General features: G+C 31.9%; 3 protein-coding genes across 7 annotated transcripts in view; 2 read left to right on the top strand and 1 right to left on the bottom strand.

Moving 5' to 3' along the window:
• Window positions 1–128: 128 nt before the first annotated feature.
• On the top strand, window positions 129–5,496 carry LOC141452653 (protein arginine methyltransferase NDUFAF7, mitochondrial). Of its 3 annotated transcripts, XR_012457518.1 has the most exons (8): window positions 130–539; window positions 646–756; window positions 945–1,226; window positions 2,206–2,319; window positions 3,611–3,754; window positions 3,848–4,021; window positions 4,113–4,340; window positions 4,444–5,496. XR_012457518.1 is itself a non-coding variant. In XM_074125020.1 (7 exons), exons 1-7 carry the CDS (start codon window positions 300–302, stop codon window positions 4,278–4,280), a joined length of 1,233 nt encoding a protein of 410 aa, XP_073981121.1. In that variant the 5' UTR covers window positions 130–299; the 3' UTR covers window positions 4,281–4,345. The 3 variants fall into 3 exon arrangements, 2 of the variants coding, with proteins under 2 accessions (XP_073981122.1, XP_073981121.1); XM_074125020.1 differs by lacking the exon at window positions 4,444–5,496 and having other exon boundaries at window positions 4,113–4,345; XM_074125021.1 differs by lacking the exons at window positions 2,206–2,319; window positions 4,444–5,496 and having other exon boundaries at window positions 129–539; window positions 4,113–4,345.
• On the top strand, window positions 5,378–16,391 carry CycG (cyclin G). Its single transcript, XM_074125026.1, has 8 exons — window positions 5,378–5,517; window positions 7,612–7,855; window positions 9,478–9,540; window positions 10,371–10,445; window positions 10,708–11,009; window positions 11,559–11,763; window positions 12,962–13,179; window positions 14,138–16,391. Exons 2-8 carry the CDS (start codon window positions 7,691–7,693, stop codon window positions 14,223–14,225), a joined length of 1,116 nt encoding a protein of 371 aa, XP_073981127.1. The 5' UTR covers window positions 5,378–5,517; window positions 7,612–7,690; the 3' UTR covers window positions 14,226–16,391.
• Window positions 11,316–17,414, bottom strand: part of Vav (Vav guanine nucleotide exchange factor) — a 34,017-nt gene continuing 27,918 nt past the window's right edge. For all 3 annotated transcript variants that reach the window (XM_074125006.1, XM_074125007.1, XM_074125009.1), the window contains exon 19: window positions 11,316–11,756. The gene's annotated coding sequence lies outside the window, so the exon portion shown is untranslated. The remainder of the gene's footprint in view (window positions 11,757–17,414) is intronic.

Here is a 17,414-nt window from a genome sequence, read left to right as displayed (position 1 = left end):
TTATAATTTTTGTAAAAGGTGCCACACAAACTGTATTTACTGTATTTTCAAGGATGAGTTAAAAACTGAGTTGAATTATTAGTAACAAGTACAAATCGATAATGGAAAATTTAAGCAATGATAACGGAAAAGCAATGGTTAGAGAAGAAGGCTACAGCCTCAGCTGATAAAGGAGAATGTTATTATAACGTTTGTGTTATAATTGAGTTAGAAAATGCCAAATATTGTGTTTCATATATGAATAGATTTCTTTTTAAAGAATTATATTATAAGATGATAATATCCATTAATGGTTAGTCATGAATCAGTTCAGAAGAATTTTCGCGTGTGCAAGACGTGCACAAGTGTTTAAGCGAAGAAGGTATTCGTTTTTTTGCGATATCAAATCTAAAATTAAAATGACTGGACCAATTTCCATTGCTGAGTACATGAGAGAAGTTTTAACAAACCCTAAGGGTGGTTATTATATGAAAAATGACGTATTCGGGATGCGTGGAGATTTTATTACCTCTCCGGAAATTAGCCAAATGTTTGGTGAGGTAGGCAAGTATTTGTTTAATTATATCATTTTAAAATCAAGTAATTATTCAACACAATAATGTTTTTTGATATATTCCTGCTTTTTTTTTTATAATCTTGTTAAAGGTAGTGGCCGTATGGACTCTCTGCGAATGGCAAAAGTTGGGTAAACCTCTTCCACTGCAGCTTATTGAATTAGGCCCTGGTCGTGGAACGATGATGCAAGACATCTTAAGAGTGAGTCTTGATTTAAAATGTTTTTTATGTAAACAATTATTTATAGTATTGATATATAGATGCCTTTTTTTGATGAAAGAATTTATATGTTTGTTGATCGAATTATAATTTATTCTGTAATACATTAAATATGAAATATTGATTACATTTATACATGATATTGTTTTAATATGAATTCTGTTTTACAGGTATATAACAAATTAGATATAATTGGCCACAACAAGTTGAGTATACACTTGGTAGAAATAAGCCGTTCAATGAGTAAGTTCCAAGCGAAAGCATTATGTTTACCTGATAGTGTATCAGAACTGGATGAAACAGACGACAATGATTTTGGTTGTTACCAAAAAGGATTTTCATCCCATTCTTCTCCAATTTATTGGTACTCAGACATTCGTTACGTTCCTAAAGCGTTCTCCATTGTAATTGCTCATGAATTTTTTGATGCCCTTCCGATTCATAAATTTCAGGCAAGTTTATGCATAAGTAGACCAGTTAACTTATTCATAAACTTTTACGTATTCATAAGCGCTTTGCTAATTTAATGTACTTTTTTTAAGCATAATTCTTATTATAGCGATAGGAAAGGCCAATTAATGCTCTTTTTTTCATAAAATTAAGTTAAATATTTCATTTTTAGAATTAGAAATGAAAATTTATTAATAAATCAGTAATAGGGCAATCACTTCTAACTTATAGTTAGGTAGAGAAAAAAAACTTTCTAAATTTAACCATCGCTCATGATTAACGAATGCAAGTTTGATAATAAAAATGGTTTATGATAATGAAGTAATATGTTGATAATATAGATTAGATTAAACTATGGCGGCCTCAAGGCCTACGCCACTGCGACCCCTTTGGATCTATTGTGGCTCCCCTCACTCTAAAGCTCGCCCTCGAGACACGTACTTTTGATCAGACTCTTAATTCTGGGGAGCGACTCTTGGGTAAAGCTTACAGGCCTTGGTTTTTCCTCCCCCAAAGTAACATCCTTAGCCACACGAGCCCCTCACACTGACACAGCACGTACAGTGCCGTTTCCTCCTCTTCCTGACAGAACCTTCAGAGGCTATCATCTGCCAGGCCCATGCGATGAATGTGTTTTCTGAGCCTACAGTGGCCAGTTAATAGTCCTACAATCATCCTTATAGCCCCACGGCCTTAGCGAAAAAACTGAGTACAAAAAAAAACATCCATTTTTTGTTTTAAGTTCAAGGCGCTTCAACATCAAAGATTACTGGCACCCGGAGCTTTTTTGCAGTGCACTGCCGGACTTCTCCTTACTGGCAATAAGTTCAGATGCTGACTTGAACAGTGAGCTGTAAAAACCTCTTAGGAAGAGAAAAATCTACGAGAGATAACAACTGGATTCGAACCCAGATCTCCGTGTGGGAATCCAGTACGCTAATTCTTCCTTTGTTTGGAATAACAAATTCGTTTTTCTTTCAGAAAGTGGGTAACGAGTGGAGAGAAGTGATGATAGATGTTTCTGAAGAGGAAAGTAAACAGTTACGCTACGTGTTATCTCGAAATCCAACTCCTGCATCTCTTCTCCTTACGAAAGTAATTGTTTAGGATAAGATCTTTTAGAAGCTCAGTTTTTGTTTTGTTTTGCCATAACAACATTTTAACAAATATATTTATTTATTAAGGAAGTATCCTTGAAATAATTGATATTTAATAAAACAAATTCAAAAACAGTGATATCTTTTACTTGTATCTTAAAATTGTTTTTATTTTTCGCTTCTTGAGGGAAAACTAATTAAGTGGTAAAAAAATCTTTAAGAAAAGTAGAGATCATTTATCTACTCAGGCCAGAATCTATTATGTACAGTTTGTGTTTGCTAGTTTCTTGAAGCCTTTGGAAAGATGTTTGGAATGAACACCATTTTGTCAAATTGAACTAATAAGGTAATTACAAGAATTAGTCCCGATTTTCAAAAAAACTCTAATTCAAACTGCAATTGCAGAACCCACAAAGTGGATTTTCAGGGAGAAAAGGATTGAAATTTATAACTCCAGTTTCTTTTTGACTAGTACGTTTTCATTTTATTACTGCAATTTGATGAGATATGTTGGCTGAATTTGTTTGCAATTTCTGATTCCATGAATTCGTACGTGTTTCATATTCTACTAGCGTTCGGTCCATCAAATATATATGTAGCATTATAGTTAATACAAAAAATATGTATTAATAAGGTGTGAACAACATATCTCAAAAAGGAAAAAATCATGAGCAGCCGAAACTTTATTTTGTGAAAGAGTCCCATCAGAGAATTGTAATTTAGTGATCCAAATCCCCTCTGTGAAAGTACCAAAATTCAAAATAGTTCTTTCATTTTTTTGAGATTTTCTCGAATATAATTCTTAATAGTTTTTTAAAACGTTTAATTCTCATGTTGATGAACGTAGTCATTTGCTTTTCTTTTTTTTTTGCCGTAAATACAATTATGGCACTTCTCAAAGAAGGTATTGTGCAGTTTACCTCTAAAATACCTATTTAATAAAATGTGTTCATGTCTTGTACATTACATACATGTATGTTGATAAAATTGTGAGTTTGAAGAAGATTCCACTTCTAGTACCACGTTAATAGATGGATTTTTTACTTTTCTGAAACTTTTTTTTGAAAGTGGCTATCATAATTTTCTTATAAATTCGAATTCCTATGTAATACCCTTTTCGAATAAGAATTTGAATTATGGTATTCTTAGAGTTAGGTTAAATATGCCATTAATATGCAGTTTTACAGTCTGGTTGATAGAAGGAACTACGATTCAAAATTTGGGTTTGAAAAACGTATATTATAGGACCTCGAGGAAGTAATGTAAATTCAGGAAAATCTATGTTACAGGAGGAGAACAAACGAAACCATTTTGAAGTATCTCCTCAAACTGGAATAATTATGGAGCAAATAAGTTTACGTTTAGAAGAAAATGGAGGTTTTGCCCTGATTATTGATTATGGCCATGAAGGAGAAAAGACAGACACTTTTAGGGTAACTGAGAAATTTATCATTCAAGATTTAATTCATATTTTACACCTTCTGCACGCATTTACATATATTTATATACATTTTAATTTTTTAAAGGCATTCTCCCAACACTCCTTACATGACCCTCTCATAGAACCAGGTACTGCCGATCTTACAGCTGATGTAGATTTTTCTTACCTTCGGAAGGCAACAGGAAATAGACTATTCTCATTAGGGCCCATTCCCCAACGACAATTTCTTTCTAACATGCATATTGATGTTAGACTAAAGGTAATGATCAAATTATGTAAAATCAAATTAGATTTGTATTATTATTTTTTCTTATACGTAGGGAAAGTAATCATTATTTTACTTTCAACAGAAGCTGTTGGAAACACGTTACAGAATAGAAGAAAAAGAACATCTTATCTCAGGATATCATATGTTAATGGATAAAGATAAAATGGGAGAGCGTTATAAAATAATGTCTTTTTTTCCAGCTGTTCTCACAGAGTTTTTGCAAAAGTTTCCTGCTGTTGGTTTTGGTTGAACGAGAAATATATTATTACTTGCGAAATTGTTATGTTCACATTAATAGACATTTTCAAAAGTAAACTTGTATTATTTTTGCCTTTCTTTTAAAGATCTTATTAAGAACTATTGCGATGTAGCGATTTCAAAAATGAGTTTCTTGAAAATCTTTTTTTTTTTAGATAACATGAATGGGTGATGAATTAAATTATAGAATAGGTGACGTAATCAGAAAATGTGACATTCTCAACAAAGGCAAAGGTCGCTGTTTCATGAAGATTTGCGCTAAACGTAGATGCTTCCAGTCAACATAGTAACGTGTACCATTCTTGCCTGAGACATTTTTAGAAAAATAAATATTAGGGAGTTGTGTTTAAGCTTAATTTAAACTTCTAGAGAGCGCTACCATCAAGTTCCGAAAAAATCGCTCACTGGTTTGTCTGAAATTGAAATATTGAAAATATATAATCTTCACCACTACGCCATATCCTGTTCCATTGTTAAAGTACATTTGTACATTATCTTTGACTTTATTCGTCGTAGCACGCATGTTTACTGTCTCTGACATGTTTCGAACTTTCATTCATGATCATACGGCGCTTGAGTTGGAATCTGTACCAACTAATTAATCTACTTAACTGGGCTTTAAGGGATGCAATAAACTTGTGAACCACAATGGATAAAATAGAGATATTATCCAGTTGTACCACAATTGCAGTAGAAAGTTTTGGGGCGCTTCGCACAAGTTTTTGTGCTTACAAAATTACATTAATAATCAATTGATTTCTCTCAATTTTTGCTCTTATTATACTAGACAACAATCATTTTATAACGAACAATCTAATGTATTAAAATCCTGAATAGAAGTGAGTTATTTTGTGTTATAGAACCAAATTTATCACTGCTAGCCGTTTCGTTGCTTCCGTGCAATTACCGAACTGACGCCATTTAAACAGGATTGCTACCTTGGTGACGGATCAACTGAGAACAGCTGATTAGCTGGTCAGCTGAAAAATGGTTGTTTGCTTGTTTGTACTTAGAGTTGAGTTGAGTATTGCGTCTGTTCAGTGCGTTGAAGTGGGATTCACGTCCGAATGATGAGAGTATAGGAAAGATTGCATTATTTAATTTGTTTGTTTTTTGTTTTAATTATTCCCTCTCTTAATTTATTTAGCCATTATACATTTTCGTAATTTGTACTGAAACTCTAAGCAAAATTGCAAAACGTATTCAGATCAGCGGCGGATTACGCCTGGGTAAGCCATTTGAATTGTGTTAAACAAACCTTATTTTTACTTTAGAAAAGTTTGGCATTTAATACTTGAATTATATATATAAGTATTTGTATGAATTATAAATATATAATACATAAAATAGTATATAGTTAATGATATAATAAATATATACATATTTACAAATTAGTATTGTTTAATTAGTTGAGGACAGATTATGAACTATTTTAAAATTTGCAACTAAATTAAACTCTTTACTTCCTTCTTTTAGTTTTTCCATTTTATGTTTTTGATAGATAAAACTTCGATATCAGACTACAATTTCTTAAAGTGGCATCTTCTGTTAAGCAAACCGAAACTGTGTTTCTGAATGTTGCTTACAATTCTCTTCAACACCTGTCTCACTTCAAAGTTAAATCATTACCTCCTAGATAGTTTAGTCCAAAAAAATAAGGCAATCAAGGTTCTTCGACTAAGAAGTAATCAAAGATTACTTGAATTAATGCTCAGCTCTTTTGAGAGCGCATTCCTTATTTTGTACTCTTTGTTCATGAGTTAGTAAACATAATGTAATCTGATTTTACTGTGCGTATTCAAATTTTTTCTAATGGTTTGCATACAATATTTTCCTTTAATGTCATTTAAGAAGGTTTTGAGCTAGAAGCAGCAGAATATAAAAATAGAGTATATGGAATCGAATTTATTTGAAATTTATTTTTTCATTAGTCATCTTTCAGTCGTAGAATGGGTCAGTCTAATTTTTCATTTTCCAAATGATTTTATAAAAGTAAGAGTAACCAAGCATTTTTGTTTTGTAATAGATAAAAAGTGATGTAACGAATGGTCAGATCAGGAGAGAATTTACCTTCAAGTTCATAAAGCTCAGAAAGTGTCAGTTTAAAAAATGCAAAAATCCATCGAGACAAACATTTTAATGATTACTGTAAAAATGATGTAGCTCTTGGAGGCCATGGTCCTCTCACCTGTAGGTTTTGGGCAAATCTAAAAGAGTTCATTTGAAGTTATGTATGTTTAAAATAATGTAATTTGGGCCTCATATTCAGCTCGCTTTATATATATATAAGGGTGTATACAGAGTTATATGTTCCACCCACTTTTTTTTCAAACAGCGGGAAATTTCGAAAAAATAAAAACACGTATTTAATCATTTTTAGTCTAGTTTATTTTCAGTGATTGACCCATTTTTTTTAAACTCAAATATCTCGAGATACATACCCAACTTTTTTTTTCAAATGGAACGTTATATTTTTTTGTCATATTTTTATAGTATTGGAACTTATAAAAAAATAAAAACAAATTTTTTTAATCGGTTAGGTTTTTCAAAAGTTATGGTAATTTAAAATATGAAAAACAACTTTCAGTTTAATGTCAAAATTACCTTATTTTTTTTAAGAATCTGTTCACACTAAACACCATCAACGGATAAGCAAGACAAAACTCTGGACTCCCACGCACTGTTTGTAGCAGCACTTATGGTGGCAAAGTCAAGATCTAGGCAGGCTAGAGTTATTCCGTTAGAGTTACCCGAGCGGTTAAAGACGAGACCTGTAAAGCTAATATGTATTGTGGTACTGGGTTCGATTCCTGGTCTTAGGCCTTGGATTTAATATTTAATGGTTAATAAAAGAAATTTACAGTAAAGTATGTTTGGCTATGTTCGCCTCCGTCCACGACACCTAATTGGTAGTTGGACGTGAAGCCCGCCTGAAAAAATAGGCAATTACTTTACTTTGCGTTATATATATATTATTAACAACTATTGGTTTTTTATATAAGAAATTAATATATTTAAATCATCAAATTGAAGTTGGTTTCACACAATTACTAAAAATGAAGAACCTTCCCTCCGGCAATCACTACATCTAGTGCCTAGTATTCAAAATATCACCTCATCGGTATTTGATAGTTGCAAGTTGATAAAATAACTCGCAGGATAAAAATAGAAATGAAATTACCTCAAGAAATTCATTTTTCATATTTTCTTTTTGTCAAGAAATTAATTAAAAACTTTTTTATGATTAAAAAAAATACAACTGATTTCATTAATATTTCACTGCTGGATGCATTTTATACTTTATTTGACATGATTATTTGTAGGTTTCCCCGTCAGGGTGGAAGTATTCCGGTCATTTCATCGTAAGTGGTGTCGAAATCCCTTCGTTATCTTTACGAAGTTATGGCATCTACTTCCAGATCAGAGCAACCAGATGTTTGTTCTTCTCCAGACCAACAAAATTTGCTTTTTGAAGATATTATTTCACCATCTTTTGATAAGTTGAATGAGGCCCTTTCGTTGGAAGCGAAGTTTCAACCAAAATTGCAACTACCAGTATCTTCACAAGTAAGTAGTATATTTTTAATGTTTTGATATAGAATCTAATTTTTGTTTGTTATTAAGAACTAAGATTTCTTAACCCTTCAAATTTTTAGTGTAATAAAATTTATTATCATTAAAACTGAAACTAGTTTTTTCTTATTGTTGGAACTTAGTTTTGTGTTTTTATTAGAAGTAACTTTAGAATAGTAATTATTATTATTTGTATTATTATTGAGATAAGCTGTGGGTCTTATACCGCAAGGAACCGCAGCAAAAAGGCTTAATATACCATGCTCTTGACAATCTAGTTGTTAAATACTCCTATTAGGTCCAGGATCTTATTCACTAATTTTTGTTATAATATGATCTACTCTGGCTACAAAGTGTCAACAAATATCTCTTATCGCAACCTCGTGGTAGCTACTTCAAACAGAATATGAGAAGCCGTTTCCTTTTCTTTTTGGCTGAACCCCCATTGAGGTTTCGGGTTTAATAACCCTCCTGTGAAGATGTTGTCTGAACCTGAGGTGTCTAGTGAATTGGGCTAGTTACCAGAATAATCTTATTCCTACCTAAAATCAGGATCTCCTCGGTTGTGATTTTATACAGATCGAACATAATACATTTACAATGTTTAATTCTTGAAAGGCATTCCAGGATTTGACGTGTACTCCCAAAAGCCATTGTTTAAGAGTTGTTCTCATGATGCACTTGGTGATACCAAGAGCAGGTTGTGGACCAATAAACACAGTTGATCAGCAACTTTATCACCCTAATGCAAGAATGATCCGGCATCCTTAAATACTACCTTATCGTACCGGTAAAGCTGCCTCAGAAATCCCTATATTGTCAAACGAGAGATAAGGTTGTTTTTAAGAGTACTTCTTAGCGCAGCCTGGCTGCCCGAGATTATAAGAATTAGGTCTCTTCTCACGTTTTTCTCAGCGCAGGTTTTAATTGTATATTTCGGCCTACAAAAGTGTGGAGTTTACTTCAAGAGAACTTTCAACGAAGGTTTCAACTTATAGATTCCGTTTTGGGAGCCACAAGCTGTCTTAGATTAAACTAGATTGGTATTCTCGGTCAATGAATAGTCCAACCTGCTCTCAGTCATTAGTCTCAAGGTCACCTGAAAAGAGCATTCAAAGCCATATGTATTGGGACATTTGGAGGGTGTTGGTCTAGTGGTCATGAGCGTGGCTTTGTAAGTGAGAAGTTCCCAGTTCGAATCCCGTGATTGACTACTTTTTATTTCTTAGAAAAAATTGTTTATAGTAAAGTATGAGCTTCCGCCCTCGTCCACGACCCCTACGGCAGTAGGACGATCATTTCTGCCTCAAAAAATAGGCGATTACTTTTGTTAGGATAATTTGGACCGTGGTCATGCATGATCGGAGTCTACCTTGATAATTATCTCCCTGTGCTTGACAAAATTAGCTTATGTGACTTCATTGCCCAGAAGACGTATAATGTGCACTGGTGGTCTTTGCCCCTCCCTGTTTCAGAAACAGAGGATGTAACCTCAGTAACACTTCTCAAGTAACTTACAGGTGTTAAGATCTTTTGAAGACTCTTGGCATCAGTTATAGCTGTATAGCTGGTGTTTCTTTTTAAATTTAATTATTTCATTGGTGACTTTCTTTTAGGATGGACATGAGGTGACAGTTGGTATCCGCGATGGCTCCGCTCACGTTTTGAGATCTTTGAAGGTTGGTTCTTCTCAGTATTAGTAAGTAAAGAATTCTGGTTGGAAGAAGAATAAACTTCTTGACTAGATCAAAATGGTTGAAAAACCTCTCGCTTCTGAAGACATCCTGCCTGTTAATGACCTATCCTCTATTTATTAATTTAATCAAACTGATAAGTAATTTGTGTTCCTTTTTATGACTAAGTATATTAAACAAGAATTCCCGGTACCTCTCCTGTATAAACTAGAAGCTGTAAATCCACGTAAATACGACAGAAGTTGGCTGTATGGTGAAAAGCCAATGCAAAAAAAAAAAAAACAGACACTAGTCTCCTAACCTTAATAGCTGCCTATCGGAGACCAAACACAAGACTTATGTAAAAAGGCATACAACAAAATTGTACACCATACATTTAACTATACAGCCAAAATGTATTTATGTACTGAGGATTCCGGACTACTACGTAACAACAACGGAACAAAACTCTTGGCTCTTTCGGACAACTTAAATACAATTATTTCACATTCTACCTCAATCAACGCAATTATTTATCTAACATACTCGTCATGGCATTGCTACAAAACATTAACACACCAATATAACTGGACTCAGTCTGCCAACTAGACTCCGACCACCTATCTGAACTGTGCAGGTTCCATGCACATATACGAAGAATTGAGCAACAGCCAAAACTAATTAAAGGAAAGGTGGAGATAGAAACATTCAGACACGATATGAACAAACTCGTTAATGTGTTTTCCGAATTTGTCTATTTGGGATATACTATAGTTTTCTTATTTGGTTTTGTGATTGAATTGCATGTAATTTTATAATTTTTGTTTTTGTTGAAGATATGGTACGATTTGCCTTCTGAGGTGCTCTTTGTCGCTGCTAACTTAATGGATCGTTTTCTCACAAAAATGAAGGTGAATAAAAAACTTTGATTACGATTATATTTACAAGTATTAATTGGTTATTAATCCCTTTTTTTAATTTTTATGTTTACACTACATGTAAATAAGGGAATTAGAGGTTGTGATCTACCATGGTTATTTAAACATTCAAAACTGTTAGATTGTTTAAGTTAGGATTGATCACAATAACCTACCTGATCGTTTTGCGTCTATTTTCTAAGTTAACATGCAAAGTATTTTTCCATTATATTCATTTTTAATATTTCTTTTCCAGGTGCGTCCTAAGCATATGGCATGCATATCAATTGCATCATTTCAGCTGGCTTGCGTTGCAGTGTGTAGTGACAGCAACAATGTTTGTGAAAATAGCGATACTACAGTCTCAGTGCCTACAGCTGAGGATATTCTTGCCATTTCTCAATGTAGATGCAGCAGAGGGGATCTGTTTCGTATGCAGTCCGTAATTGCTGCAAAAACTGGAGTATCGGCAGCCGGTGGAAGACCTGTAACTGCTTATGTCTTTTTACAGATTTTCCATGAATTGTTAGCAAGAGCGGGTACAGAAATTTATGCTAGGTAATTTTTTTTATGGGCAGTTTAACAGTCTTTATGAAAAAATAAAGGGAAGTTTATAAAATTCTATACATTTTTAGCGCATACTTTCATTCTTCTAAAATAGCAATATTTTCATAAGCAATATTTTAAAAGATTATTTGAAAATTATTTAATCAGTTGACTCGTTTCATACTTTAACTTACACACCGTGCAATTAATAAAGTAACTAGAGGTATTTTAAATTATTATATATTATATATTTGTATTATACATAATATAAAATGATTTTTTGTACAAAATGAAATGTTGGAAGAAAAGATACGACACTTTTTATTTGAATCAGGTTTATATTAGATTTTTCTTAATTAATAAAACAATACAATAACATAAAACATAAAGAAGACGACAATATTCCAGCTTGTAACAAACTGTCTATCGTCCTACGCTCATGTACCGGTTTTCTATCTTATGTTAACCTTGGTTCAACAAACTCCAGGAAAAAGTGCTTCAAGTGCCTATTTCTGTGTTCATTAACTTTGATGTAAAAATAATATTTTCGAAATTGAACAGGGCTATAAATGCTTATGAACTCTGCCAACGTTTGGAGGTGATTGTGTGTGACGCGGCTTGCAGCAGCCTTCGCCCTAGTATTGTTTCTTTGGTTCTTCTCTGCTGTCAACTTGATTCTGTTGTTGCTTCTCTACGACCTGCTCCTTCCAGACAAGAGGTCACTACTTTAGTCACGTTAATAGGACAACTGCAAACTCACTGCCGGGTAAAAATTATTTTTATTAAAATTTATCTATACATTATTTCAAATTGGTAGTTTAACATTAAGCCTTGCCTGAAAAAATATGCTATTCTTTACTTTTACTATTTTTGTCATAGTTTAAAATCTTCCAAATTTAAACTTACTTGTAAATAAGATATAATATTTGGAGTTAAGACGCCTCGAAAAGGAGCGGTTGTAGGCTTAAGAAGAAACACTACGGTGATTAAGCTTGTTCAGAATTTTGGTATTTTTTCTTTAAAAACAAATAATTAGTAAATTCTATTTAAAACAGAGATCTTTAGCAAATTAAACCGGCTCTCTACAACTGAGTTAAGGATTAAGGATAGAAATATCAGAGGCGGGACCCGTGCCCCATGACACCGCAGCCAAAAGAGGCTTCTGAGTTTATCTATTTTCTATTTTAGAGTAGTATAATCATTTATTCACTGAGAGATCCTTTTATGAAAAAATTGAAAAATTAATTTTTGAACTTCTCCTCATCCTCATCTGAATGTAACTAGTATTTCGTTGAAAGAAATAGTCTACTAAGAATTGAAATTACTCTAGGAGAATGTGAGTTTTTTCGCGTTGATTATTTCTAGCCGAAATATGTAGACAAGTAAGCGGGTTAAATAAGATTGTATGAAGAACCTTGCGTTGCACTAATCCTCTTTTCGTAAAAAACACAATATCCAAAAGATATAGCAGAAAAAGCAAAGCTTAGATGTATGTAGTATTTTATAGCAAAATGTGTTCGCTATTAATCTACTTTCAAGGGAATGATAGTTGGTAGTATTGCAGTTATACCAATCTGGCCAGAAAAAGAAAAGCATTATTTTCGTTTAACTAACTAAACCTTATAATTATGCGTAACCAAAAATTAATTTGTAAACTTTTAAATATAAATCTAAAATCTCCACTGTAAGAAAAGTAGTATTTTTTTCTCCCGTACCGAATTTGACCTTCACTTGCCACACTTACCTTCACTCTTCCGAGGTAATGGCGGTTTCGTTAGACAATTATTGTTTCTATCAAAGATTGGCATTCTTCGAGAATGCCACTTCCTCTCTTACTTTATTTTTCTTTGAAATGAAACAAATGTCAATATATAAAATAAGTATAAGTTTTTAAAAATCCTAATTTATTAGAACTACTATTGTAAACTAATGAATAATTAAAAACATTATGTTTGGCAATACAGATATCCGAACGGCTATTTTATTCTTGTCATTCTATTGTACTGGACATTCTTGCTCGTTATGATGCTGAATCTCAGTTGCCGCATAGACAAAGACTTATTTGGAGATTATCTCAAAGAACCCGTCGTCATTTGCGCCCAACTCAAAGGCTTGTTACAACTCTAGCAACAATAGATGAGCATAGAAGTTTATCACGACTAGGACACCAGCGTAGACGAAGGTAGTTTTAATTATTGTATTATTGCCATTAATGTTTACATTTATGATTGTAGTTTATACATAGTTTCAGTAATTTATATAACAAGAATAAAATTTGCTAAATTAGTTTTAATGAGCTTAATCAAAATGGCACGTAGGGCAGTTAATAAGGGTGATTATCTAAAACCGCACGGAAAAGTGTTCTGATAAAAAACCATCCAACTTTCCCAATGTTTGCTCTTCTAATATAAAAGATATTTCCAAATTTTATATATAACTAGTGCTTATTCCTGGAAATTTCATTAGGCCTATTGCTTAGTGATTAGGGTAATCGAAAGAGTCAATTCGGATTGACATTATTTTTACTGCAAAAAAGGATGGTAAGAATTTAATCCGTTTCAAAAATTTGAAATTATTTTGTGTATTTCGGCTTTTATGATACTGATGCAGGTAAATGTTATTTAGAAAAGATCCTCATTCCTCGTATTACAAAAAAAATGGTCACAAGAGAAATCTTTTTTTTTTATAATCATAAATTTTATTGTAAACATAGAAGGATTTGTGATTAATTACAAGGTTTTTAAAACATAAATTGTTTTGAATAGTAAATAAAATTGAGATTGGGGCGGGTGTTGGTCTAGTGGTTAAGAGCGTGGCTTTGTGAGTGGGAGATCCCCAGTTTGAATTCGCGTATGACTACTTTTTATTTGTGGAAAAAATTGTTTATGGTAAAGTATAAGCTTCCGCCCACGCCTACGACACCTAATTGGTAGTTGGACGTTAAGCCCCGCCTGAAAAAATAGGCGATTACTTTACTTTACAATTGAGATTGATTATTGAAACTACAACAAAATAGATTTGGGCATTCTTAAATTGTTCAGACCTTCACAGATCTGTTCATTAGAATTAGGTTGTAGTAATTAATTTTATTTTTCTTTTAAGCATATAATAAACTTTATGTTAAATGCCATTGCAAACAGATCTGGTGATGGTTCATCTTCAGAAGAGGAATGGGCTGGAGTCAATTGGAATTCTCTTCTGTGGCACAGGAGAGTTTCGCATTCTTAAAGAAAGAACCGTATGGCATACATGTTTCAATGAAGGCCACGATAGTCAAATGGTTCAGAAATTTTAATTGCGTTCTTGCGAAATATTTTAGCAATTTAAGGAAACCCATTTTAAAAATTATGTATCGCCTTTGAAGTTTCTTACTGAGTTTAAAAATTAGGAACTAAAAGTAATAAAAGTAATTTTTGTATGTTAAGTTATAAAAAATTTGTTTAAGGTAATATTACATTTTGGATTTTCTTAGTAATATGCAACATTTCTAAACATTTAGTTGAAACTCACGACAATCCATCTGGCTCAAAGAGGGACCAAATATTTTATTGCATTTATTGCCAATATTTTTTGAAGTTCACAAATGTGAGGCACTTTTTGAATATTAATCACATTCACACTCATAGTTCCAATAAAATGGTATTCTTCATAGAAATAAAATTATATGAAATCCATTTTAATTCTAACAGGGTTCTCCAAAATTACACATTAATATGTTGTTTTATTCTCCACCACTAAGAATGTACATATTTTGTTAATAATGTTACTAGATTTTCTGTCAGTAATTTTCAAATTCCTGGATTTTTGTTGTATATTTCAATGGTTGCCCTGTTCTTTATTAAATCAATGAGGTACATTAATGTTATACATTATTTTGAATGCCACTCTTTTTTTTTTGCGTAAAGAAAAGTAAAGATAATGGCTGGAAAATAATTGAAACTTTTAATGAATACCAAATTTTCCTGATATCTGTGTTATTTCTTTATTGTAACTTTTTTAACCGCCCATTTCTTAAAATTGTATAATTTTTTAAACGGAATGTTGTATGGATTTTTTCTTTAATATTTCGTGTCCGCCTTTCGATTTATAATTTAGGAAACAGCTTTTTTATTTTCCAATGCCTTTAGTGTTTTTAGAAAGAACTTTCTTTCTCGCTGGAAAACATTAATTGCAGTTTTTATGGGCAAAAGTAACAAAAATGGTGTCTACTGTTTGAAGTTGCCATAAACTTTTTTTTTTTTTTAAGGAAGCTTTCTTTTAGTACCTATATCAAATTTCTTGCATTCTTTTTCTTGATATATGAATATGTATAAAAATTTTTAGGTCACGCGTATAGATTGTCATAAATTAAATCTCTCATTATATAATTTGTTATAAATTAAATATTGGCATTTTGTATTTTTAATTATATCAAAGTTTAGTTGTAAAAATTAAGGTATCCTATGTGCTTTTGCATTAACAAATTCATTAGACCGCTTTATTTTATGAAGATGACAGAATTGACTGATAATTCCCTCTACTTCTGTTTCATTCTCTATTTTACAACTTTTACTATTTTTAGATGGAGTATGCTCGATTTTTTTTGTAAAGAAATTTTTTAGATTATATTTTTCTCATTTTAAACAACTTTTGTTGTTGCTTTGTTTGTAGTTATTGAATCCAAACGAGTTATTTTCTTACATTTTAATGTATGTTGCTTCCTGTTTAGTTATCGACATAGTTATGTTATAAAATTGGTTGCCACCTAGAACCTTCTACATGAAAGAAGGTGTCCAAGACTATGATAATAATAATTAATTGGCTACACAATTAAATTTATTTATTAAGATTTCTATTACTAGCTAGATTAGTGGCTTTCTTGCTTTTATTCTTTTGTTAAATAATATGTAAGGTAGCGTGTACTTGTATTAATTAACAAAATATTTTTTGAGTCTAGAAGGTCAAAATGGTGCAAAATGCCCAAAATTTATTTACTCTTAGAAATTTATATGATTTAGAATTGAATGATGATTGATGGATTTTTTTTTTTTTTAATCATAACGCCACAGCGTACAAAAAGTACTATTGGCTTTCGTAGGAGGAAAGATAGTTTTTCTTCTTTTTTATTAATTGTCGTTTAAAAGTACAAATGTACCGATTGTTGTCTGATCTCGAATAAATAAAGTACATTTGTAATTAGTCTCTTAGCAATTAATGTAAATAAAAATATGCAACTTTTTATAAATGAAACAATTAGTTAAGTTTATTTCTAGTTTTTTCAATACAGGTCTAACATATTTTGCTATAAGTGCGTTAATGTGAAAAAAACAAACAAACCAAAACAACACGGAAAATGAACAAAAATTATTATGTATCAAGTTACAATTTTCATAATAAATGCATATTTTATATTTATATGATTTTTTTAAAATATTAATCCTGGGATAACTTTCTGGGATATCAACGCTCCATGACAAAAGCTAAAAAATGTGTAAAGATAAAAAAAATAGAAAAGTTTGATACAATTCTGAACCAACGTAGACAAATACGCCTATAAAAAAGATATTTGGGAAAAAAATTCAAGATTATAATTACCTCAATGAATTGAAAATAAAAACAATTATCCGTGCATTTAAAAAAAATTGAAAAAAAATGAATTCTTCGTTTTTTGTTGACAGCATTTTTAACAGCTGTTAATTGTCAAAACATGTTTTTGACATCAAATTCTTGATCAGCGATTTAGAATACCTTTATACGAACATTATTTTCGGTGCTTTTTTTGTTTAATTAAATTGTGACTTATTTTTTAGGCAAAAATCGCATACCTTTTAAATTCGCGTTTTACTCAAATTGAGTTATCGCAGACAACAAGCAACCAAATTGAGTTTCAATTGCGCCATTTTGTAGAGTAAGAGTGTATCTTTCAACCATAGTTAGGCCGTCATTTTCCATCGAGTCAGCCCAAAATGCCGAAGACTTGTTTTTAAAAAATCCCGATTTTTAACGATTTTTTTGGATTCAAAGCTATGTTTCACTTCATTTAACTGTACAGTAAAAACCGGAAAAATTCAGGGAACATCTACACATCCAAAATAAATTTTTAGTTGCGTTGGAACCGCTTTAAAATGATTAGAACGCTCGAAAAAAATTAAAATATCAAAAAAACACATTTTTCTTGTTTACGGGTTTTTATGGGGTTGGAGAGGGTCGGAAAAAATTTCAAAAATTTTTTTATCGGTCTCCTCCAAGGTTTTTGGGTCGATTGTATCAAAACCGGTGGGGGCCGCCAGACCCCTCTTATTCCGCTACCCCCTTTAATTCACACGTTTGTAATACTTTTCTGTCCAAACTAAACCTTTTTCAAGTAAATTAAATCATTTTGCTTTCAATTTTCTTGAAGAAAAATTAAATAATAATATGGTTCACATACTATCAGAA

The sequence above is a fragment of the Rhodnius prolixus genome, unplaced genomic scaffold (genome assembly GCF_049639745.1).
Source record: "Rhodnius prolixus isolate KJV_2025 unplaced genomic scaffold, Rpr scaffold_3, whole genome shotgun sequence".
Classification (NCBI taxonomy): Eukaryota; Metazoa; Arthropoda; class Insecta; order Hemiptera; family Reduviidae; genus Rhodnius; species Rhodnius prolixus.
The sequence above is the reverse complement of the archived record's forward strand: the minus strand, read 5'-3'. Positions and strand labels throughout refer to the sequence as shown.

Bases quoted from the DNA above. Each gene is read 5' to 3' on its own strand.
- LOC141452653 (XM_074125020.1), top strand. From the start codon at position 300: ATGAATCAGTTCAGAAGAATTTTCGCGTGTGCAAGACGTGCACAAGTG. The intron at 757-944 runs GTGAGTCTTGAT...TCTGTTTTACAG, and splicing joins TGATGCAAGACATCTTAAGA to GTATATAACAAATTAGATAT. The intron at 4,022-4,112 runs GTAATGATCAAA...TACTTTCAACAG, and splicing joins ATATTGATGTTAGACTAAAG to AAGCTGTTGGAAACACGTTA.
- CycG (XM_074125026.1), top strand. From the start codon at position 7,691: ATGGCATCTACTTCCAGATCAGAGCAACCAGATGTTTGTTCTTCTCCA. The intron at 9,541-10,370 runs GTTGGTTCTTCT...TTTTTGTTGAAG, and splicing joins ACGTTTTGAGATCTTTGAAG to ATATGGTACGATTTGCCTTC. The intron at 10,446-10,707 runs GTGAATAAAAAA...TTTCTTTTCCAG, and splicing joins GTTTTCTCACAAAAATGAAG to GTGCGTCCTAAGCATATGGC.